At 42.1% G+C, this 26,259-nt stretch overlaps 1 protein-coding gene across 3 annotated transcripts in view; it reads right to left on the bottom strand.

The window, feature by feature from the left end:
• Positions 1 to 5,194: 5,194 nt before the first annotated feature.
• SLC35E2B (solute carrier family 35 member E2B) overlaps positions 5,195 to 26,259 on the bottom strand; it is a 102,300-nt gene continuing 81,235 nt past the window's right edge. For all 3 annotated transcript variants that reach the window (XM_068240566.1, XM_068240565.1, XM_068240567.1), the window contains 3 exons: positions 19,643 to 19,715; positions 14,690 to 14,829; positions 5,195 to 13,120 (listed from right to left, as the gene is read on the bottom strand). In XM_068240566.1, coding sequence (XP_068096667.1) covers positions 12,889 to 13,120; positions 14,690 to 14,829; positions 19,643 to 19,715 — 445 coding nt within the window. In that variant the 3' untranslated portion in view covers positions 5,195 to 12,888. The remainder of the gene's footprint in view (positions 13,121 to 14,689; positions 14,830 to 19,642; positions 19,716 to 26,259) is intronic.

The following is a 26,259-nucleotide window of genomic DNA, read 5'->3' as shown; positions in this document are numbered from 1 at the left end:
TCCAGGCACTGCGATTGGGTAGAGGACTGTTCAGTCCTCTTCCCCAATCGCCCAGCACGGGATCCCGACGGTAATGGCGGCGGTAGCGGCGGACACACGGCGGTAGCAGCGGCGGGAATGCGCGACGTATTAAAACGTCATGTTGCTGTTAATAGCGGTAAGCATGACGTTTTAATACGTTAGGATGGCGGTAAATGGTTAAAAAAAAAAAAAAGTTCAGTCCCTTAGGGCCCGTTCAGACTGCAAAATGCGGACGGCCACGAATGCGGACCGCAACGCGTACGAACGCACGCCATCCGCGTTCGTATGTGTTGCGTGGCTGATCCCATCACTGAAAAGTGAATGGGACAGCCGCACGTTTTTGTAAAATCTGCGTGCAGCATGCGTTCCCGGACCGCACAGGTCCGGAACGCATGCAGTGTGAACATCAGACATTGCACTCTATGCAATGTCTGATGTCCTGCGTGTCGGCCACCTGCACGCGTTTCCAAAACGCGGCTGGAAACGCGCGCAGTGTGAACGGGCCTTAAGGTAACTATTTATGTATTTTTTTTTATTGTAAATTTTATATATATATATATATATATATATATATATATATATATATATATATATATATATATAAAGAATTGGGGAGTGTGGGAGGTAATGAGTTAATTTTTAGTATTAATTTTTAGTATATACCTAATGTATTTGTATATGAAAAATGCTTTAGGGTGTAGTTTTACTATTTGGCCACAAGATGGCCCCAGTAAATTTTTGTTTATGTGTCCTGCAAGCGTCCGGCAGGAAGTGTTATGAGGCTGGGAAACTTTTTTTTCCACAATGATCAGCTGATCATTGCGGGGGCTTGGATCAACGAATGGGAACGGTTTTTCCCGTTCATTGATCTCCGGGCGAGCGGGCAGCGGCGTGCACGAACGCAGGGGTGTGCGGACGAGCGAGCGGGAGCGGCGTCAGGTGCGGATTTCTCCGTCCCTGGTGTTAACAAGGTGGAAAAAGGGACGGAGAAATCTGCACCGCTGGGGGTAAAGTGGTTAATGGTCATAGTTGGCTATATTTGCTGCTTTGGGGTTACGGCGGGTATACTAATAAATAGCATTACACAGTTTCTGCACACCCATGATGCGAATCCTCGTTTCACCACATCATGGCGGAAACACTGCTTTCTTATGCCTCGCTGTTACATCATTACATTAGCTCCGCCATTATAATGTCATGGCCACGCCCATTCATCGGCGCGGCAAACACCCCTCCTGCCCAAGGTTGAACCCAGAAAAATCTGGTCACTGTAGGTTTGAGGACCTGGTATTTGTCATCTCTTATGTTCTGAGTTGGGGGGGGGGTTATTTTGTTTATATTGGCGTGTTGGCACTTTACGAGGGCCAAGAGACTTTTGAGTCGAAGTTTGGGCACTCGGCCTCAAAGGTTTGCCACCACTGCTTTAGGGTCTTGGAATTTTTGTATATTTTATTCATCATGTTACTTTCGTCACTGTAATTATCAATTGTGTATTTTGTATTGATTCTATATTTTGTTACTAATTTTGTAAATTGGTGTATACCATTGTCTGTATTATTGTGTACCCCATGTTTGTTTCTTACTTTGTACAGCACCATGGAATATGTAGGAGCTTCTTTGTAAATCAATAATAATTAAAGGATACCTAAAGTGACATGTGACATGATGAGATAGAATATGGTAGAATATCTGCTAGGAAACCACTGCTAAGGACAGGCAACAAGCAGAAGAGACATGTTTGGGCTAAAGAACACAAGGAATGGACATTGGACCAGTGGAAATCTGTGCTTTGGTCTGATGAGTCAAAATGAGATTTTTGGTTCCAACCACTGTGTCTTTGTGCGACGCAGAAAAGGTGCACGGATGGTCTCTACATGCCTGGTTCCCACTGTGAAGCATGGAGGAGGAGGTGTGATGGTGTGGGGGTGCTTTGCTGGTGACACGGTTGGGGATTTATTCAAAATTGAAGGCATACTGAACCAGCATGGCTACCACAGCATCTTGCAGCGGCATGCTATTCCATCCGGTTTGCGTTTAGTTGGACCATCATTTATTTTTCAACAGGACAATGACCCCAAACACACCTCCAGGCTGTGTAAGGGCTATTTGACCAGGAAGGGGAGTGATGGGGTGCTGCGACAGATGACCTGGCCTCCAGTCACCAGACCTGAACCCAATCGAGATGGTTTGGGGTGAGCTGGACTGCAGAGTGAAGGCAAAAGGGCCAACAAGTGCTAAGCATCTCTGGGAGCTCCTTCAAGACTGTTGGAAGACCATTTCAGGTGACTACCTCTTGAAGCTCATCAAGAGAATGCCAAGAGTGTGCAAAGCAGTAATCAAAGAAAAAGGTGGCTACTTTGAAGAACCTAGAATATGACATATTTTCAGTTGTTTCACACTTTTTGGTTATGTACTATACTTCCACATGTGTTAATTCATAGTTTGGATGCCTTCAGTGTGAATCTACAATGTTCATAGTCATGAAAATAAAGAAAACTCTTTGAAGGTGTGCCCAAACTTTGGGTCTGTACTATATATATATATATATATATATATATCTCGATCTATAAAATGTACATGAAAAAATACATAAATAGTTGCCTTAGGGACTGAACTTTTTAAATAAGTATGTCAAGGGAGTTTATAAATAGTGATGGATGCAAAACACAGAAAATGCACCTTTAATTCCAAATAAAATATTGGCGCCATGCATTGCACTAGGGAAAAAATGTTAAACGTTGCAATAACCAGGACAAAAGGGCAAATAAAATGTGTGGGTTTTATAAACAGTAGAAAGTTACATTTTAACACTATAATGGCCGAAAACTGAGAAATATTTATTTTTTTCCATTTTTTTCTTATTATTCCAATTAAAATGTGTTTAGAATAAAATAATTCTTAGCATAATGTAACTCCCAAAGAAAGCCTAATTGGTAGTGAAAAAACCAAGATATAGATCATGTCGTGATTAAGTTATTGGCGAAAGAGTGTGAGGAGCGCTGACAGGTGAAAATTTCTCTGTTCCTAAAGGGGTAAAACCCCTCAGTGGTCAAATTATGTCCCTATCACAATGTATGGCACCAATATTTTAATTGGAAATAAAGGTGCATTTTCTCAGTTGTGTGTCCATTACTATTTACAAGCCCATAATTTAAAAAATAACAGTAATATACCCTCTTGACATACATGTTAAAAAAGTTCAGCCCCTAAAGTAACTATTTATGTATTTTTTTAAATTGTCTTTTATAATGCAAATATTTATATTGGGTAAATATGGGAGAGTGGGAATTAACTAGCTAATTTAAAAATAAATGTAGGTCTTTTTATAAAAAAAAAAAAAAAAAAAAGAAAAAGTATGTAGATGTAATTTTACTATTTGGCCACAAGATGGCCTCAGTTTATTTATTTTATGTGTCCTGTAAGCGTACTATTACGCTTACAGGAAGGGAGTGGTGGATGTGAAACATTTTTTTTCTCAAAATGATTGTGGCTTCTCATAGAAGCCGCCGATCATTGCAACAGGAACTTAGATCAATGAATGGGTGCTGCGTTCCCATTCAATGATCTCTGGGCTAACCGGCGGTGGTGGGACATTGCAGTCAAAGGATTATAGCCGGTAAGGCCTGTTTTCTGTATGTTGGATGTGCAGGATACAGTATCCCATAGTAATGCCCACAGTGAGAACTGTTCTATGTAAATGTCATATTTTCTTCACATAAATAAAAAGATGAAAAAAAAAACCATTTGTATTGCTATGTGATAGTAATTACTGGAAATATATATGGCATTTAAAAGTTTAGTCAACTTTGATAGTTGTCCTTTAAGCACCCTTAGGTGGTTACACCCTCCAGTGGTTTGAAAACGAAGGGCATTGGCAGCAGTTGTCTGAAGTAAGGAGAGTAATGTTGAAATACGATAACAGAGGCGCCAAGTAGAATAAAATGAGTTAAACTTGTTAAAAAGGGGGAAGTGGGTGGACTCCAAAAAGCACTTTTGAAGTTACTAATAAATGTTACTTTAGACTGTAAGTAACCTGTCCATTGTCCGGCCTTTTTTTCAGAAGGGAGGTGAGTCCACCCACTTCCCCCTTAACAATTTTAACTAATTTTATTCTACTTGGCGCCTCTGTTATCGTATTTCAATATTGTCTAGTCCACCCTTGGTGGAGGGGTGTATCCCCATTTTCTCCTATCTACAGAGAGCGACTTTGTAAACCTGAACGGGGTCAGGTCACAATTCTCCCTGCCGGCCTGTCCAGTGGTTGCCTTTGTGGCGACCCACCCTTATGGGTATAATCATCACAATTATTCACAACAGATCTCTCCATATTAACATACTGCACCATATTGGGCTCTCAGTTTCTCCCCCATTTTTCAAGCTAAGGAGAGTAATGGGACAATTTCAAGGGAGAGCAGCATAGCTGCTTTAAAGGACACCCGAGGTGAAAATAAACCAATGAAATAAACAATTGTATCTATCCTCCTTCTCCTAAAAATTACTTTTTAAGATATTCCACGGATTTATTTTATATTTAAATCTAATTTTTAAGTTTTCACTGTTTTATTGTTCTTGCTCGATGACACATTCATTGCAGTATACTAGAGCTAAAATCTATGAATTATTTACCCTTTTTATCTTTTTCCTGCTCTCTCAGAAGCCATTTTCTGATAGGAAAGTATTTTATAGTTGTCATTTCTTATCAGTGAGGATCACACTGTAGTCTGACCTAGTCCTGACTCCGACAGGAACCTGATGTTCAACTTTCAGGCAGAGAAAGAAAAAGGAACACAGCATAGTTATTTGTGTGCTGGGCACTGTACATACACGCCTATCTCATCATGTCACCTCGGGTATCTTTTAACAGTGACTAACGCAATTTCAATAAAGATATGGGCACTATAAGTATAATCACCATTTCATGACTTTTCAGTAGAAGTTCTGCTGCAGTTTCTAATTTACAAAGATAGTGAAAATAAACTGGATGTACATGTATGATTTTTTTTTCTTGCCGAAGTTCTGCTTTAATTCAAAGACTGCATGGAACAAAGACCAAAGGCATTCAGCAATTCATTAGCACCATTCAAAGCAATTACACTTTCTTACAATGAAAAACCGTTATCTCTCATAAACAAAAAGAAACAACACTTAACTGCAACATGATAATAAACACAACCACAGTTTAGGAATGTAATTTTTTTTCTTTACAAAAAAGGTGTAACATAAAAATAGAGACATTTCTGTACAATCCACAGGTTTAAATTACATTGCAGTTCACAATATAACTTAAGAGTAAGCAGGAAATTATCTGCAGTCTATTCAGCCACTGATGGAGGACCCTCCAGGTCAGACAGAGAATGTGATATTCCACAGTTGTTGCATGTCCTGAATGTCCTAGGTGACGCTGTGGTTAAAGGCCCATTTTTCACCAGAGTACTATTATCATCTATGAGAACTGGTGGTAACTCGTTATGGCTGTGAAGCAGCAGGGTGGCAGGACAAGATGGATGAGTTATCAGTGAATAGATCCAAGAAATGTCTTTGAGCCAAACCAAACTTATATTTCTGTTAAGGATGGATTCCAGTGACCTATATCAATCGTGTCTTATATTTTTAGCACTTCTACTCATGATGGTGGTGCCAGTTGGTGGTCCTACATTTCAGTATGTGACTTCATGTGGAATGCCAGTCAAACCAGTCGTTTTTTAAGCCTAGAGCAGAACTGGGAAGACGTACAACCTCTGCTGGCTTTGTACTTGCTTGAGATGCCCCACCCCCTTTGTTCCAGTCCAGGTGACTAATGTTGCCAGAACAGGTTTGGAATTTTTTTCCATGGGGTGCAGACTATATGGTTAAAAATAAGGCTGAATCCCTTGCTTTGACCGATCAGCATTTATACTGCAGTGAAATATTAGCTTTAAGTAGACAGACCCTTTAAAGGGTACCTGAAGTGAAAGGCATATGGAGGCTGCCATATTTATCTCCTCTTAAACAATACCAGATGCCTGGTAGTCCTGCTGATCTCTTTGGCTGCAGTAGTGTTTGAATCACACACTTGAAACAAGTATGTGGCTAATCTAGTCAGACTTCAGTCATAGCAACTGATCTGCATGCTTGTTCAGGGTCTGTGGCTAACAGTATTAAAGGCAAAGCATCAGTAGTGCTGCCATGCAATTTGCTTTGTTTAAAAGTACAAAACTTGTCATCCTCCACATGCCTCTCACTTCAGGTGTGTTTTAAAGTAATAAAGGCAATAACCATGATACATTTTAAGGCAATACTTATATTAAAGTCAAACTCAGCCAGGAACTCCTGGAGTAGATTGAAAAAGGTCAAATTATTGATCCAATTTTGTCAATAACATGCAACACGTCTGCCTTGTCCCAGACTTATGTGCAAATGTCTGCCCCATTCTTATACTTACTCTCTGCCACACACACACACCTAACTTAAAATTTGGCTGAGATGGATGTTAGGAGCCATCATGGCAGAGAATATACTTTATGTCCAGGTGTCCCTGCCTTTCTGGAAGCTGCTACATAGTGCAGCACACAGTTGACCATCATCCCCTCCCCCTAACAATGCACATTGCTATGATGTACCAGAGTGACACATCCATACAGCACTCATTTCCTGCAGTGTCATCCACAGGATCAAGTTTGATCCCAGCCAGGACACAAAACGCACTTTTAAATTTCAGAAGCTGTTGAATCCCTACGAGGTTTATTGCTTTATGTGCTCTGGTTATAGGGAATGGTTTTGCCCACAAGTGTGGCAAAAAGGTAGTAAGAAAAATCCAACCCAATGGGACACATACACCAGTAACAAACCAACAGTAGATCACCTTTCCATCCAAAACGTAAAGAAAAAAGTTTTGGTTGTCTGTGGGCTTTAAATGACTGATTCTGATGCAATTCTAATGGCATAACTGTGCAAAGGTAACCATAAGTTTTATATGCATAGCAAACAATGACCTCAATTCATAAAAGGCTGTGCGATAAAAAAATATGGACATTAAAATGAATGTGGAGTTGTGTCTGCATTGTTACAAGCTGTTCCGTGCAGTGACAGCATTACAATAGTAGGAGGCATCCCGACATCTCTTTAGAATGTACATGTTTGTTAGCTATACTGTCTCTGCTTACTCTGAATCTATCCAATAGCCTTTCTTAACATTTTATTTCATTGTCATAGCTTAGAACTTCCAGGAGACATTACACATGCCATGCTTAGGTGGTTTCCCCACTAGTTCCTCTGCATCTTCAAACAGTAACCTAAAAGGTTAAACGGCCAAAAGGCTCCAGGGGATACCTCTTTTGTCCTAATCTCTCTGCTTGCTGCCTGGGAGGTAGAAAAGCTTGTTCCACCTGAGAAGCCTTTGCAACCTATCAAAATACGATCATCAGGAATTGCAGGAGACGGGCTGTTTCTATTAGCTCTGCTCATGTCAGTCACAGCTCTCTCTGCTTCTCGCACAGTCCTCAAACGGTTTACTCCACACCAGAGGTGCCAGTAATATTTCTGGGTTTTACCACATGTTGTAATCTTTATGAATTGACATTTACTGACGTGTTGAAGTATTTACTGCACAAGTCGGTAATTTACCTCACTGCTCGGTAATTTCAGCTTTTCATGCGATAACTGCATTTATGAATTGACATTTTCCTAAGTACTCGGTAAAGTGTGCTGTTTTCTGCATTACCGTATGCGGTTATGCTTTATGCATCGAGGCCAATGTTTACATATGTAGAATATGAACAGTGAGCACATCTTCTATTGCTATGCAAGTTTAATTCATTCAGCATCTCTATTCTCTTAGACTGAAATGCCTGTGACTTAATAAAGTTAGTTATCTGAATGTAAGTGATGACTTGGTCTAGGCAGAACAAGGTAAATTCTAGCTTACAGGTGGGCGCATACTATACAATATTTTAAAAAAATTAGATGTTAAATCTAACACAAATCTATTAAAACTACAGTAGGTCATTTACTGCCAATATTACAATTCAAATATCAATCAATTATTGATTAGACATGCCCATTCCTGGCCCGATCAATGCTGACTGGAGCACAGGGGGCAGGAGCAGGAATGGTACATTAGTGATGTCATCATAGCTTCATTCTGCATCACGCAGTACAAAACCATGCTAGACAAGATCTCTGCTGAGTCCACCGTCTACTGGTCCAATGTAGTCAAACAGGTGAGCCTGTATTGTAGGTACTGTTTACCTGATTCACTACAAATTGTACAGTGTATGTCTAGCATTGCACTTACAGCCCTCACCACTAGACTGCGCTCTCTTGGACTTCCATTTTAAAGGGAAACTATCATTTTCAGAAATGCATAATCTGAGTTATAGCAATATTTACTTTAAAATGTTTTTTGATGGGATGTGATCATAATTCTTCGTTTGCTGTTCCATATACAATAGATGTTATTGCATTACGCTATAATATCAGAACTCTATGGAGACGGAGCTGACCCATAGAGAGAGGTGAAAGGCCATTGTGTAGCACTACAAAGCAGGAGCTGCATATGTAATGAAAAAAGTGGCTGTTCCAGTATATATATATCTTCACAAAGTGTATATAATATAAAGCCCCAAAAAATTAAGAATATTCATAACATCAAAAAAAATGAAACGTAGTTCCCCTTTAAAATTCTGGTAGAAAAACAAAGTAATGTGCTATATCTGTACTTACACATTATCAATTATTGCTCTGAAGATTCAGTTTCAAGCTTTTCCATTCCTCTAGCTAAAAACCTTGAACTAGAAAACAGCAAGGCTGCACACGTGTCATCAACATAGGCCCCACCTACCGATTTACTCAATTTCCTGTGCTTGCACAGAGTGCAGCGTACCACATGGACCCCCCTCCCAAGCACAGTCAATATTAGGTTTGGTCTGTTATATGCTCCTGAGCTTCTCCTGGTGTGAATCTTTATTGTAGGTGGATATGGTGAAGGTTTAGGAAAGTTGCAACCCACGCTGCAAAAAGCAGTGACTGGGTACCACGGCTACAGGTTATTTACTTACAGAAATGTTTGGAAGCATTTTAATGATAAGGATGTTTTTTTTTGTACAGACAGACTTTAAAGAGACTCTGTAACAAAATTTGTAGCCTTATTTCTTCTATCCTATAAATTCCTATACCTGTTCTAATGTGGTCTGTCTTACTGCAGCCTTTCCTAGTTGCACAGTGGCTGTATTATCTCTGTTACATAATCTAATCTTTCCCTTGTCAGCTTTGTCGGCTCAGGCAGGAATGTGCTGCTCTGCTGTGATAGGTAGAAGTTATACACAGCCTCTCCACGCCCCCTCCAGGCTCTGTATGAGTCACAGACTGAGCTTCTCTCAGCCTATCACATGCTGGTTGGCAGCCATGTTTTTTGTTTGTAAACACTGCCTAAAACTAGCAATTACAAGCCAGGATTGCAGCAGGGAGTGGCAGAAACAGCACAGAGGGGCCCAGGAGAACATAGTGAATAGATTGGTATGCTTTTTATAGTAAGAATTTTAGAGTACAGATTCTCTTTAAAGCTCTGTATGTATCTACTTTGCGCTCCAAGGACCTACATAAGACCTGTGACTGAAACCGTTGCATTCATCTAACAGCCATCTAATGTAAAACACAAGTTGTGGTCCCTCTATAGAATAGTTCGAGATGGCCAATGAGATGCAACCTATTCTTGGTTCTATGCAGATTTAATGCAAATTATGTGCAGTGTGGAACTGGGGGAAACAAATGCACTTCCTGCTGTGCTGTTTAAAGGCACATTCACACTGCATCAGCCGCCTAGAAGAATAATTCTGCATGTCAAATCAATGCTCATACCATTTTATGGGCCTGTTCACATGTCTGCATTGTAATGGATCGCATTATTCCAACTTGCTGCGTGTAGGCTTTGTATTAATGTATACGGTATAACACCCGCAGTGCCCATTGCAGTTCACATACATTACAACTCATGTGTTATGCAATGCGCACAATGTGAATCCAGCCTTAATTGGCCCAACTGCGAGCTGCATAGAATTTGCATGAAATCTGCAGCAAGCCAGAATTATTAGCATCTCATTGATTATCACCGTTTATAGTATTCCCACATTGGGGGTCGATTCATCTAATTGCGTTAATATTACCGAGCATACACAGTGCAGTGTATTTGCATGGTGTACGTGTAACAACTGCGTGATATGCTTGTAGCACGACCGCAGTACTCCAGTAGCGTGGCCGCTACTATGGTAACTTGCACGTTACTGTAGTAGCAGCCACACTACGAGCGCATCATGCGGACATTACACACGTAGGCTATGGGATCATTACTGCGCACTGTGTATGCAAGTTAATATTAACACAATTCGATTCATAAACGGCCTTAAGTATATTTACAGTATACTACTTGGCAGACCAAACACAATACAACAGCTCCCACAGACAAGTATATTGAAATATACCATAGATACATCGGTCTCTTAAAGCTCTATAGGCCATTAAACTGGCTTCAGGTGTCCGATAGACAGGTCCAAAACTCCTTTATCTACTTCTGCATTGGCGCTCAGGTAGGCTTATTGGGTATTAAGTGCACACAGACCATATAACCCCCTCTCCAGCCACCAACTAGATTTCACTCTACTGATGTCATCTCCGCAGTGGTCAACTTGGTGGTTAAGATCTTTTGCACTTTACATGCTTCTCTTCACTTTACTGAACGATCACCATAGTGATTGATCCTACACTTGAATTACAAGTGCACTCACAAAACTATTTTCTCCTCCATAAGTGGGAAAAATAAGGCCAGAGGATCTCTCCAGATGTCATGTGAGGAGGCACAGAGACCTATTGAATTAAGCCAGGGTTTTAATAGAAATGCCTGCTCTGATAGTAAGTACAATATGGACTCACGTTTTAGTGTTGACAGCTCTGCACTGGAAAGACCCCAAAAGATCACACAGGGCCTATTTTACATAAGGAGCTTTACTAATGAAAGTTGTTGTCAATGGATGACCCGTTACTTGGCTTCATAAATGTTCCTCCTGAGGCCTAGACCAGACATCCTAAGGCAAGCATTCTGCATTTAAGTGCACCTGTAGTTAGTAAAACATAATGCTGTAATGGAGAAGCAAAACTTGGGGCAGGTACTATTTATTGTTTTTGCTACTGACAGAGACTTGAAATCCTAATTTAGGCTTTTTAAGGCATATTATGTGAAACATATGACTTGCAATGCACCAAGTGTTGTGCATTGCACATAACTTTTTTTTTTTTAATTTCCTGGCTGTCTGAATTTGCAAAGCTGTTTCCCTACCTATCGTCACATGCTGTCTGTCTGGGTAAAACAGCAAGTCTATGAGTCATCCAAACTCCTCCCCCTATCCAAATATCCCACACATGAGGTAGTCAGGGAGGACATGGTGGTGTGCCAACTAGGGCATGTGGGCATAATGCCAACCCTGCCCACCTCTTCTCTGCAGTGAATAAGCAACTCCCACACTTTTGGCAGCTTCATACTTTGTGAGTCACATGACTGACTTTTCCAGAGGGAATTTCTCTGAAACAGCTCCAACAAACATGAATATTTAAAGAGTAATGTAGGAAGAGCAAAACTGCTCCCCAAAGAGGGTGGGGGCTGAGAAAAAAGGAAGAGTAGAACTGGGCACTGAGTATGAAGAAGGCGGTGGGCAACTGCTGCCAAAGAAGAGAGACTGAGCATAAAGGAGGAGGCTTGAAATAATTACCAAGATTTAAAGAACATCATACTAGTGCTGGCAACATTATTAAGTTAAATGTACTAAAACTCTCTCACCTAAACATCCAAAGGTAACTGGACATGCAGGCACACCCACTCTCGTGGCCTTTTGTCATCGGAATGACACACTCAGCTTGACTGAGCTTTCAAGACACAGAATATTTATATAGCGATTTTCTCCCGGCAGACTCAAAGCACCAGAACTGCAGCCACTAGGACGTGCTCTATAGGCAGTAGCAGTGTTAGTGAGTCTTGCCCAAGGTCTCCTACTGAATAGGTGCTGGTTTACTGAACCTTACTGAACCTTAACTAGTACACTATCCAGTCACTGCAACGTTTATGGAGGGAAAAAGGTATGACTGGCAAGCCTGAAGAAGTTCTTAAATCTCAAGAAGAACAGTGGAGATTAGACATGATCTTTAAGCATGCAGATCATCTGTTTCTCTTAGTGTTGGTAATGTGGTGCTCCCATGGACATTAGATTTCTATCCGATTCAGCTTTATCTTTCATCCACGGTCTATGGTGGCCATAAAAGTAAAGCCCTAAGGCCACCTGTGATAATGATTAAGCTCCATATTATACCAAATGAATCACTGAAGCAGGAACTTGTTTTGAGAGCCTCGGACTTTGTTCCAATATCAGAACTCTGCCTGGCTTCACCACTAATCCACAAAGCAAAGGCAGCTTCCTTTGGCAAGTGTGATGGAACTTTTTTGGCACCGGCATGGCACTTAACAAGAGGCAAAGGTTAATATTACTATCAATTACATCCTTAAACCAAAAAAACAAAATATAATTGTCCAACCTGCCTTTCTCCCTTACAGCATAGACTTTTTATGCTAAAACTACAGGTGCACTTCATTCTGACCATCCCTATTTCAATACATCTCATGTTCCCTCGTCAACACAAGATTGCTTCATCCACAGACTTCTTATGAATTCTGACCATCCCTATTTCAATATGTCTTATGGTCCCTCATCAACACAAAATTTCTTCATCCACAGACTTCTTATGGATGAATGCAAGTGGTTTCCAGTTACCCTGCAGCATCAGCAAAGCTATTCCTCCCGTAACTTCAGTGGCAGAATAAAGTGGCAATTGCAACAGTCCATGTCCTCTCTACTTCCCATGAGACTTTTGTTCTTGTCCGATGAGTGGCTCGGAGTCCTCCGCATTAGCTGGCATAGTCATCATGCGGATTTTTTCTCGCTGGTACTGTCTGGCTTTGTTGTACAGACCGACACCAATGATCACCAGCACAGTCCCGATGGCTGAAAGGCTGGTAATCTTATTACCGAACACAATAATACTGAGCCAGATTGAAAGTGCATGCTTCACAGTGCTGGCAACGCTGAAATGACAAGAAAGCCATAGGTAAGACGCCCTCATTCATTGCAGGCACATTTGGTCTACAGAGAATTTGTTATGCAGATCACAGAAGATTGCTGATTATTAGGGACTGTATAATCAGGCACGAATTTAGGCCTATATAAAGGAATATGGGGAGTAACAGAATAAGCTTCATTCTACTTTACAAAAACATAATTCTCTTGGCGCCAGTCTAGTTTAGCGGACCCAGCAGGAAACCTCATAGGGAAATTCTGCTCACATGATTGGGTTGACAGCATCTTCTCAAACTGCTAGGTTTCCAATAGGTTGTAGTAAACTATGCCCACTCTATTCGGCCAATCACAACACTTTATGCTGTAGAGGCTGCTGTGATTAGAGAACTATTTCCAATGAGGTTTCCTGCTGGGTTCCCTAAACTAAACTAGCACAATTCTTTCTGCATTGCTGTAAAGGGATATTAGAACTTTTTGAATAAACATACACACAAGACTTACAACAGCAGCCTAAGCCGGAATGCTGGAATGTCTATCGATGCGTATGAATGCACATACTAACAAGTGTGCGTGTTTATGCCTCTTGAGAATGGGAAGAGAAGACATCAGCCCAAAATACATGAAAGGAACAAAAGTGGTCTCTCACAGAAATTTCAACTGGGCAACGTTAAAGCAGACGGGTTCAGGGTTGGCGCTACAATTAAGGCAAGGGGAAAAATTGCTCCCAGTCCCCAGAGTGCATAGGGGCCCCCAGGCATCTTCTAATAAAAATGTAATGTGGCTGGCCAATGGGTACCGCAGCATGAGTAGTGAGGGTGGTGGAGGTGAGTCAGCAGTGGCAGGCAGGAGATGCTTTCTGGGCCCCCTAAGTGTTCCACCCTCACATATGCAAAGCGGTGTGCAGCACTACAGCTGAGGGTTCACACTCACCAGTCAACGTTGCCAAGAAGTTCAGAAAGTCTTCTCCACTGTACATAGACCAGCATCTCCTCTTTGCCACCCTCTAGTGGCGCCTCTCAGTACTGCATCGCTGGAGTAAGGAGGAGACAATGTGACTGTGTGAAGTGGAGAAGATTCTCTGAACTTCACGGCGACGCTGACAGGTGAGTTGTACCCTCGGCCCTTCCGCTGCACATAGCACTGTATATGGTGTGTGTGTGTGTGTGTGTGTGTGTGTTGGGGGGGGAATCCTGTGGAAGGAGGCACATCTAGTTATCTGTATTGGGAGGGAGGGGAGGCAATCATGGACAGGCTATATACTGGGGGGTATCTAATCATGGGGATTGGGGAGCACATTTAGCTACCTATACTGGAGGGGTTACCTAATAATAATAAGTAAGGGGGGGGGGGTCTCATCAGTGATGTTTTATAAGTGAAGGGAGGGTCAGCCCCTGAAGGGAGGGTCAGCCCCCCCAAGTTACTTTTGCCTAGGGGCCCCATTGGAGCTAGAACCGGCCCTGGACGGGTTTGGGCTAGTGGAACAAACCTGCAGTTTCTTCTCAGCCTGATCATAAGCAAGTGAACAAGAGGACAATGATGCATTTCTACCGACCTAGTGTAATTATAGATGGAAGTACCTGAATGTAACTGGAGAGATCTTCCCCATGAGAGCGTATGCGGTGACACTTTGCAAGTGGAATAACACACCATCAATAAGTAGTAATACAATAACATCCCAGCTGTAACTAAACTTCCGTTTTCCAATCAGTGGTACATCCTAAACAAATGTGAGACAGGAACAGATTTAGTAATAAATATATATACACACACACATATTATATATATATATACATACATACATACACACATTATATATATATATATATATATATATATATATATATATATATATATATATATATATACACACACACACATATACACACACATTATATATATATATATATATATATATATATATATATATATATATATATATATATATATATATATATATATATATATATATATACATACATATACACGCCTACATATATATATACACACACATACATACATACATACATACATACATGCATACATACAAACGTATGATTTGCAGGGTACACAGTGCTAAAGTGAAAGTAAACTAATGAGAAAAAAAAAAAAAAAAAAAAAAGAACTAACTGACCTTTTCTCTATCTCACCTGGCCTCAGAATTTTTTTGCCAGTATAACTTTTATGGCTGTAATTTGTTTATCAGTGAGGTTTAGGGCCTGTTCTCACTTGGGAGATTAGCGGGCGTTTACTGCTAATCGTTGGTGATCGATATGGCTTTTTAAAGCCCTAGCACCATGTTAATTAAATGGCAGTGATCTTCGCATGGATCACAAAATGGGCTGCATGCAGCACTTTTCGCGATTTTAGAGAGATCATGATTGTAATGCTAAAAAAGAAAAAAAAAAAGCACTAATCACGATCGATCAAAAAGCTCAGCTCTTCTTGGTTGTGCACTATGTGCCCCATGCCTCCCACATGAGGCACACCACCAATGTAAGCGAATGATGGACCCATAAAGGTCACGCAGAGGTATGAGTGAATAACAAAATGTTAAAACTTTGCATACTGGAGGAAGAAGACTGAGTGTCTGTCATAGTCCTCGCCTGATGGCACTGGATGAGAATTTTTGCAAATATCAGGTCAATTGGAAATTAAATTATGAAAATTATATCACAATTCTCTAGTAACAAAGAAAATACCTTATTGTAAGATTGTTTCATTATTGATTGCAGTACAACCAAAGGTAAAAAAAATAAAAAAATAAAAAATGTTTTAATAAGCCACAAGGGGTCAGTGTCTGACAGTATACAGCAGCCATCAAATCGGAAGCACTGTTTTGCTTTACAGTGTGATCATAGAAACTGATTTTTCTTCCTATCCTAGAAGAGGGAATGGACAAGAATGGTGGAGTGGTATGTCAATCTGAAAGCTATTTTCTAATTCTTAAAGGATACCCGAAGTGACATGTGGCATGATGAGATAGACATGGGTATGTACAGTGCCTAACACACAAATAACTATGCTGTGCTCTTTTTTTTCTCTGCCTGAAAGAGGTAAATATCAGGTATGTAAGTGGCTGACTCAGTCCTGACTCAGACAGGAAGTGACTACAGTGTGACCCTCACTGATAAGAAATTCCCCTTTTTATCTCTTTCTTGCTCTCAGAAGCCATTTTCTGCTAAGAAAGTGTTTTATAGTTTTTTATTTCTTATCAGTGAGGGTCACACTGTAGTCACTTCCTGTCCGAGTCAGGACCGAGTCAGCCACTTACATATCTGATATTTAACGCTTTTAGGCAGAGAAAGAAAAAAAGGGGAACACAGCATAGTTATTTGTGTGCTAAGCACTGTACATACACATATCTATCTCATCATGTCACATGTCACTTCGGGTATCCTTTAAAGATTGTTAGAGAGGGAAATTATTTTACCTCTGGCTGCTATTTATATGGCTGAGAAGTGGTACACCGCAAACCAGACCATCTTTAAGGCTCCTTTCTCACCTAAAACCGTAAAACGCCGACGATTTCCGCTAGCATTTTGCTGGAGTGATTTTTCCACGATTAACGCAGAAAAATCACTGGACACTGTAGCGGTTTGGGAGCGATCACGATTAGCGGTTCTATACATGCTAATCACGATCGCTCCAGAATCACCGGCAAACCGCTGCATGTAACACGTTTACGGTTAACGGATAGTGAGAACACTGCCATAGTGTTACATGTGCTAGCGGTTTTTAAAAACCGCTAGTAGTTTGCCTTGAGCGGGAATCATGTGATTCCCGCTTAAGTGTGAATGGATCCCAAAGAGATTCCCTATTGGAAAAAAAAAATTCCCCTGCGGGGTACTTAACTTGGGAGGGGGAAGCCTCAGGGTCCCAATGAGGCTTCTTCCATCCCTGTAGCTGCAGGCAATCCAGCGCCGGCTCCCTTGAATACTCCAGCAATCATCCCCCCACAAGCCTGACAGATATATTTACCTTGCTGGAAAACAACGCAGGTGCAGTAGCGGTTCTTCGCTCAGGCTAGGTAGAAATAGCCAAGCCCGATCGTATCCGCTCTACTGCGCAGGCGCAAAAGGACTCAGACCTGCACAGTAAAGCAGATTGATTGGGTTTGGCTATTTACGCCAAACCCGAAGGAAGAGCGGCTAGTGCGTCTGCGCTGGATCACGAAAGATAAATATTTACATCACCGCACTTCGGGGGACCTGGGCAGGCTAACGGAGGAGGACGGGGAAGCCTCGTTAGGATCCAGAGGCTTCCCCCTCCCGAGGTAAGTACCACCCAGGGGACATTTTTCTTAATACAGCAATTCTTTACAGTGTACACAAACCGAAGCTTGGGTACACAAAATCAGATACTTGCCTAAAGAGAGGGAAGCCTATTGAGGCTTCCCTTGGTGGTCTACAGTTCCCCGTCACTGAGCACCGTGCCCACAAAGATTACCGACAATGCACTGTCACTAATCCTATCGGGGCTGCGCGGCTCCTCTTTCGCATTCATGGCTGCGCAATAGCTGACTGCGCCCGTCCGCACATGCGCAGTAGCAAGGAGCTCACAGCTCTGTGCTACTGCACACGTGTGGGCAGGCTCGATCCTCTAATGCGTAGCCATGAATGTGGAAAAGGAGCTGAGCGTCCACGACGAGGAGGGTCATCAGGAGCATGGCACTGAGGCTTCCCTCTCTGCAGGGTAATTATTCATTTTGAATCTGAGCTTCGGCTCAGGTTTGCTTTAATGTACACCTGAAGTGAGAGGGATAAGGAGGTTGCCATATTTATTTCCTTTTAAACAATGCAGATTGCCTGGCTGTCCTGCTGATCCTCTGCCTCTAATACGTTTAGCCAGGCGTTTGAAGCAGGACTGTGGAGTCGGAATTGGATCAGTTTTGGGTACCTGGAGTCGGGTTTTTCATAAACTGAGGAGTCTGAGTCGGGAGTCGGATGATCTTTGTGCAAAATCCACAGCCCTGGTAAGTATTAGACTAAGGAGTCGATGAGTCAGAGCTATTTTGGGTACCTGGAGTCTGGAGTCAGATGATTTTTGTACCGACTCCACAGCCCTGGTTTGAAGTCAGACTGGGTTAGCTGCATGCTTGTTTCAGGTGTGGGATTCAAACACAACTGATGCACGAAAGATCAGCAGGACTGCAAAAGACGGTGGGGTAGCCCCCATAATGCTACCAATTTCATATCCTTTCAATGCGTATTTACCTTACTAGTTAGCAACATCAACCTCCTATGATGAGATTAGTAGTCCGCTATAATAGTCTGCTTGGAAATAGTGGTTACAGAGAGGATGACAGTTACATGACGTGATTCTACCATGACTTTTGTCTTTTATCTCTGGCTATTAATGATATCCACTCATTGCTATACACTCCTCACAAATGGCATTGCAACCTCATGAAGAAATGCCCATAGCCATATCAAATCACAACACAGAGCAGGGACACCAAGAGCCAAATATGGTGTAGTATGTACTGGTAGTTGAAATTAAGTATTATAGAGTAATAAGCTATACTCACAAAGCAGGGTTACCTCAAAGGCAACCAATGTATAGGCAGGTGGGGCGATTAGACCTGACCCTACTCAGGGATAAGAAGTCGCTCTCCGTAAATTAGGGAAAAAAGGGGGTAACATCCCTCCACCAGGGGTGGACTTGATATAGCGTAGTATACAGAGGCACCAAAAGGATACAAGTATTTAAAAAAGGTTAAAACATAAGGAGGCAGTGGTGGACTTACCTCCTCCAAGCAGACACAAAAATTGCCAATGTGCTTGTCAAATATAATAAGTTTATTTACATATCCAGAGGGACAATGCAACGCGTTTCGCAGATTTGATCCCACTTCATCAGGCAATAACAACGGAGTAATAGCATATGTGGTCAATAGAAGAGCCAGGCACCTTTGTGACCACATATGCTATTACTTTTGGGTCTTAATTTTTGCTATAATTTTTGTGTCTGCTTGGAGGAGGTAAGTCCACCACTGCCTCCTCATGTTTTAAACTTTTTAGAATACTTTTATCCATTTGGTACCACTGTATCCATACTACACTATAGCAAATCACAATACTGGTAAAAGATAGTTTTCGCATGTAATGGGTCAGGTGACACCCAGTTTTTGGAGGTGACACTATCTTGGAACTGCGTGACCCAAATTTGTCGATTTGTGCAATTGCCACGTGTGTTGGGGACGATGCGAGTACAATCCGTGCCTCTGACTGGAGTGTCTGTGAACCCCTGGTGCCCGGGGCTCAAAGACACTCCTGTCAGCGGCACGGTTACTGACCTGAGGAAGTGGCTCCTGCCGTGAAATGCGTTGTCAAGTGCACAATAAAAACGATATTGAATTTTACTATGAACTCTACATCCCCCTTTTTTGATCAAGGCATCTGTAAGGTAGGATACTTATAACATACTATAGTGCATCATACTTTTATACATTTTTCTTTTGCATTTTTCCTCAAACGTGTTGCCTGAAGTCAAGCTTCCATATCACCTCTGTGTAAACGAATTTCACTCACCAATAGAAAAATCCATGTTGGGATCAACATGATGACAGCAGCAGCGCTGGTGTAAAACTGAAGCTCTGGAGGTCTGAGAAATACAGGAAAGTAATACACCATTATAACTGGTTGCATTCTCTGCCTAACATACAGCCTAACCTATTACTAGAAGGGCATACTTGTGTGAATACTTCATCCTACTACCAACTATTAAATCGGAGAGAGCCTAAGGGCTTGTTTCCACTACACGCAGATTGGACGCAGAATGGATGCAGAAAAACTGACTAAAATGAATGCCTATGGGAAAATCTGCATCAGAAAAATTGCATTTAGTGGAAACAGGCCCATAGGCATTCATTGGAGTCAGCTTTTCTGCATTCAAGCTGCATCCAAAGTGTGTGTAGTGGAAACAGACCCTAAGCGCTTTGAGTCCTATGGGAGAAAAGCGCTATAGAAAGGTTATTGTCACACTTCTATATAATCATAAAAAAATGCATCCACTGGCAAAGGGTTGTTTTATAGTACTTAGGTTGCTCGTATATTTGGGATTCTTTTTTTAAAGGACCATTATTGCGGAAAAATGTTAAATTTGAAATCCATGTAAACACACACAAATAAGAAGTATAATTTTTTCCCTAGTAAAAGGAGTTCTAAATTACTTTCCTCTTATGTTGCTGTCACTTACAGTAGTTAGTAGAAATAGAATACAAAAAGGATTTGGACTAGCCCATCTCTTCATGCGGGAGTCTCATTATTTAAATGTATTCTTTACAAAAGCGCTCTCTGGAAAAGTGGGCTCCCGGTAGACTGAGCAACTGTCGTTCACCAAGTGCTTTTTGAAAATAAAGAAAACCCTGATCCCCCACTAGGAGATGGGCTCATCCAAAACCTGTCAGTTCTGTCAGATTTCTACTGCCTACTGTAAGTGACAGCAACATAGGAGAAAAGTAATTTATAGCACATTTGAATCAGGGACAAATGTCCTTTTTTATTTATGTGCTTTCCTGTATTTTAAATTTTACAATATTTTGTGATAGTGGTCCTTTCAAACATATTCTTGAAGTGATGTAAACTTCACAGGTACCAGTCTTCATTGGCTCACACCTGTCTTAGCAGGACTACAGGTATAAGTGAATTTTTGTGATTCAAAGAACGTTTTCAAAATATAAAATATGCACAAACACACGTGCTTCCTTCTTTGCCATTATACATTCAATTTCATGTGACAGTCATTGTTATGATTGTGGTCCTTTAAAGAGACTCCGTAACAAAAATTGCATCCTGTTTTTTATCATCCTACAAGTTCCAAAATCTATTCTAATGTGTTCTGGCTTACTGCAGCACTTTCTGCTATCACAGTCTCTGTAATAAATCAACTTATCTCTCTCTTGTCAGACTTGTCAGCCTGTGTCTGGAAGGCTGCCAAGTTCTTCAGTGTTGTGGTTCTGTGATGCATCTCCTCCCTCCAGGCCCCTCTCTGCACACTGCCTGTGTATTATTTAGATTAGGGCACCTTCTCTCTTCTCTCTTATCTTTTACAAGCTGGATAAATCCTCCTCTGAGCTGGCTGGGCTTTCACATACTGAGGAATTACATACAGGCAGAGCTGTCTGCACTTTGCAGGAAGAAACAGCCTGACACTTCAGTGGAATATAGCTGCAGGGGGAAAGAAACACACAAATGATCTCTTGAGATTCAAAAGGAAGGGTGTATACAGCCTGCTTGTGTTTGGATGTATTTTCTATGTGTGGACATGCTGTACATCAACCTACTTCCTGTTTTGGTGGCCATTTTGTTTGTTTATAAACAAACTTTTTAAAACTGTTTTTAACCACTTTTAATGCGGCGAGGAGCGGCTAAATTGTGACAGAGGGTAATAGGAGGTGTCCCCTAACGCACTGGTATGTTTACTTTTGTGCGATTTTAACAATACAGATTCTCTTTAAGGCAGTGAGGGATAACCTTGGTACTCCAGCTGTGACAAAAACTACAAATCCCATCATGCCTCTGCCTCCCTGAGTTATGCTTAGAGCTGTCAGAGTATTGCAATGCCTCATTGGACTTGTAGTTCTACCACAGCAGGAGTGCCAAGGTTAGCCATCACCACTTTAAGGCAACCATATCCTGTATTTTGTAACAGAAATGACAAAAGAGGCCTTATTCCAAGGAGCTCACAACAAGATTATGCCTTGGCTGGATGCCTATGGGGGGGTCGTAGAGGCTCCAGGCTACGATTAGTTAAATGAATGTTTAAAAAAGAAAAAATATTGGGATTCCATATTCAAATTTAGAGTGAATCATTCTGCAAGGCATGATACATTTTTAGTTTGGGGCTGCTTTAAAAGTGGGAGCCTACGGTTAGTAAGCGGAGAAAATCTTGCCTGCATTCCTTTTTCCTGGTATGTGGCTATATAACTTGTGAAACAAGAATTAAACTTTATAGCCCTTGGCTTGTGCTTTTAAAAATAGGTCTACAATTGCAACTCACGTTTTTCAACCTTGATAGATACCTATTTACCTGAAAGGAAACAATGGCTCCTGGAGTTGCAGCACGCTATTCATCTAGTAAATATACCTTTTAATTACATAGCTACATGCGACCAACAACAAAGGTATGTGGAAAAAATCCCACACCGCTGGCGGGGCTTACCTTGACATTTCCTCCATGTAAATGAAGCATTTGCTATAGATCTGCACTTAGTACAGAGTTCCTTCCCTGCTATTTGTCATCTGCAGATGCTCTCACCTGTTCCAAAAAATGCCTAACCAAACATCTCCTTAAAGGGAAGGTTCAGGGACTATGAAAAAAAAATAAAAATCCACATCCACTTACCTGGGGCTTCCTCCAGCCCGTGGCAGGCAGGAGGTGCCCTCGGCGGCGCTCCGCAGGCTCCCGGTGGTGCGCTCGGCCTAGTCAGGCCGGCGGCCAGGTCGGGCTTCTTCTGCGCTCCAATCTGCGTCTCACTGGTGTGCGCTGACGTCATCGGACGTCCTCCGGGCTGTACTGCACAGGCTCAGTAGTTCTGAGCCTGCGCAGTACAGCCCGGAGGACGTCCGATGACGTCAGCGCGCACCAGTGAGACGCAGATTGGAGCGCAGAAGAAGCCCGACCTGGCCGCCGGGCCTGGCCAGATCGGGCACGCCACCGGGAGCCTGCGGTGCGCCGCCGAGGGCACCTCCTGCCTGTCACGGGCTGGAGGAAGCCCCAGGTAAGTGGATGTGGATTTTTATTTTTTTTTCATAGTCCCTGAACCTTCCCTTTAAGGAAGAATATTAGTAATTCCTTTAGCAGATGTACGGTATATTCCGGCGTATAAGACGACTGGGCATATAAGACGACCCCCCAACTTTTCCAGTTAAAATATAGAGTTTGGGATATACTCGCCGTATAAGACTACCCCTCTTCCAACCCACATCAAATTAAAATAAAAAAAAATCATATACTGCTGCTATGTATGAGCAGATACTGGTGTACTGTATGTGTTACCCAGTATATTACCAGATATAGTCAATTGACTTGTTGCATTGGTCAACTCTCCTTAAGCGGATTGGTCAGCTCTCCTTGTCTACCTGTTTATCAGAGCGGTATGGAACAATAGATTGCGCTCAGCAGGGAGATCGGAGAGTCAGTAACAGGATAGAGCGTATCACCCGGCATCAATGACACCCGGCGTATAAGACGACCCCCAACTTTTCAGAAGATTTTTAAGGGTTAAAAAGTAGTCTTATACGCAGGAATATACAGTATCTACAAAAAAATTACTACAGTAAATACTCAGATGTATTAAAAGTGATGTCTGTATTACAGCTCAACTCTAGGCATAAACCTTCTTTAACAGTGAGACTTTCCCATATAAAAACAAATCTTTCTCCCAGGATCAGTGCGGATCTGCATGACTTGGGACCCTTTTCCACTACCAGCATATTGTGATTTGATTCAGTATCACTTGCGTATCACAAAACAATAGGTACAGAGGGGGACATTTATCAAGATTGTCAGACAAAATATTGGTTGGTTTTTAGAAATCCGTGCAGAACTGTCTCAGACATCTTAAGAAACCACTAGATAGTGCAGTTTCCTTACTGTATTGATACTGGCGGACTCTGAGTGAGGAAATCAGCCTGTGGGAGGAGCCTTACTCAAATTATGTCTAGCCTGCACTGCTGCACAATTTGTAGATGTGCTATTAAAGTGAACCTAAACTGAGAAGGATATGGATTTTCCTTTTAAAATAAAACCAATTGCCCGACTCTCCTGCGGATCCTGTGTCTCTAATACTTTTAGCCACAGCCCCAGAACAAGCATGCAGATCAGGTGCTCTGACTGAAGTCAGACTAGATTAGTTGCATGCTTGTTTCAGGTGTGTGATTCAGCCACTACTGCAGTCAAAGAGGTTAACAGGACTGCCAGGCAGCTGGTATTGTGTAAAAGGAAACATCCATATCCATCTCAGTTTGGGTGCACTTTAAGCACTCCTTAACCACTTAAGGCCCGGGGTATCTTTCACTGATCTGTGCTGCGTGGGCTCTCCAGCCCGCAGCACAGATCAGCTTTGAGGCAGGGCGATCAGACTTCCCCCTTTTTTCCCCACTAGGGGGATGTCCTGCTGGGGGGGTGATCGCCGCCGCTCTGTGTGGCCGACCGGGGGGGGCTCCTCAAAGCCCCCCTCCGCGGCGATATTCCTCCCTCGCTCCCTCTCCTTCCCTCCCTCTCGCTATTGGCGGCACAGGACGGCGATCCGTCCTGAGCCGCCTCTGATAGGCTTCAGCCTATCAGATGCCGGCGATCCCCGGCCAATCAAAGGGCGGGGATCGCCGATCTCCTTTACGGCGCTGCTGCGCCAGCATCGGCGTATGATGTAAACATAGGGGATTTCTTCCCCGTGTGTTTACATTACGCCTGCGAGCCACGATTGGAGGCTCGCAAGGCTGTTCACGGAGACACCCTCCGTGAACTGACATGGAACGTTTCCATGGAAACACCACTTTGACCTGCCGACACCTATCGGCGGTCGTTAAGTGGTTAATCTGTGGCAGTTTAGGGATGGATTTGCACTTAACTGTAGTGCAGTTCTACAAATTCATGCTAAACTGCCGCTATTAGAATTTAAGAAGTTTCTTATCATGCAGAACAGTCCCCCTGCAGGTTAGAACTGTTTAAGAAGAAAAAAACTGTCGGTAATGCTTTGATAAATCTGGCCCAGTGAAACTAAAGGATACCGTAGGGAATGTTTCCATAAGTGCAATCCATTAAATATGTGATTTTCTCCCAAGCAAAATAACCGTTGTCGTCCTGCCACGGTCTCTGTGTGATTGAGCTACACTTTGTATAGGAGCACAGAAAAAACGAATAGAAATTGCACCGCTATGGGATTTTCTCAGCAATTTGGCAACTGACAATTTTTTTCCCCTGGTGCAAATCACATACTCACCACAAGAGGAAATTAGGAAGAAACGTGATCACTCTGCAATGGAGATGGATTTACATAGTTATATAGTTATTTTAGTTGAAAAAAGACATACGTCCATCGAGTTCAACCAGTACAAAGTAAAACTCCAGCCCGTCCCCCACATACCCCTGTTGATCCAGAGGAAGGCGAAAAAACCCCCACAAGGCATGGTCCAATTAGCCCCAAAAGGGAAAAATTCCTTCCTGACTCCAGATGGCAATCAGATAAAGTGAAAAAAAAGCAAGAGTGTTGTATTAAAATGGCTATGCTTTCAGCTGACAGACCACATATATTTATTGAGCTGTTAAACACTGCATTCCTGGTCTCAGACATGCCCATTGAAGGTATATGTGACCAATCAGAGTAGGACAGGGTCACTTTAGCACTCCTCAGAGGAGGAGGAGGAGGAGTATTAAGCCTAAAGGGGGTCCAAGGCAACGAAGTAGCTCTGGCTCCCCATGATAGTCTTTCTGATAAGAAAAGATGTGAGTGAAGTCAAAAAAGGTGGCAGCTATGCCCCTAGACACCCAATAGGCCCCAGGCACCTGCTTAGGTTGCCTCATTTATAATTCTACTTCCCCCCCCCCCCCCCAAGCCTACAGGAAAGGCAATCCTATGCAGTAGTGGTAGATTTTAGGTTTAAACACTTAAGGCAATCTGGACGAATATATTTGTCCAGCAGTGTTGCGGCCGTTGCGCATGCATATCCGCGTGCAGGCGGCTCATTCCCCACAGCTATTACAGGGGATCGATTGCGAAAGAGGAACAAGTGTTCCTCCGAGGCAAACTATCCCTTGTGAATGAATCAAGATGCCTCCAATCAGGAGGCATCTTGATTCATGAAAATCTAGGTCACGAAATGTAAAAAAAAAAAAGAAGATCTCTCACTTCCTGGTATCTTCCAGGAGAGTGCTTAGCGCTACCTAATGGATAAAAAGTAAAATTAAAGTATAAATAGAAAAAAAACAATACATACTAAATAAAAACGGATTGACTCCCCACCCTGCCCATTATGGGCTTGTAATTAGTGATGCAAAACTAAAAAAAATGCACATTTCTAAATAAAATATTTGCGCCATAGATTGTACTAGGGAAATGTTTTGAACGTTGCAATAACCGGGACAAATGAGCAAATAAAATGTGTGGATTTTATCCACAGTAGAACGTTTTCTTTTAAAACTATAA

The sequence above is a fragment of the Hyperolius riggenbachi genome, chromosome 6, assembly GCF_040937935.1.
Source record: "Hyperolius riggenbachi isolate aHypRig1 chromosome 6, aHypRig1.pri, whole genome shotgun sequence".
Classification (NCBI taxonomy): Eukaryota; Metazoa; Chordata; class Amphibia; order Anura; family Hyperoliidae; genus Hyperolius; species Hyperolius riggenbachi.
The sequence above is the reverse complement of the archived record's forward strand: the minus strand, read 5'-3'. Positions and strand labels throughout refer to the sequence as shown.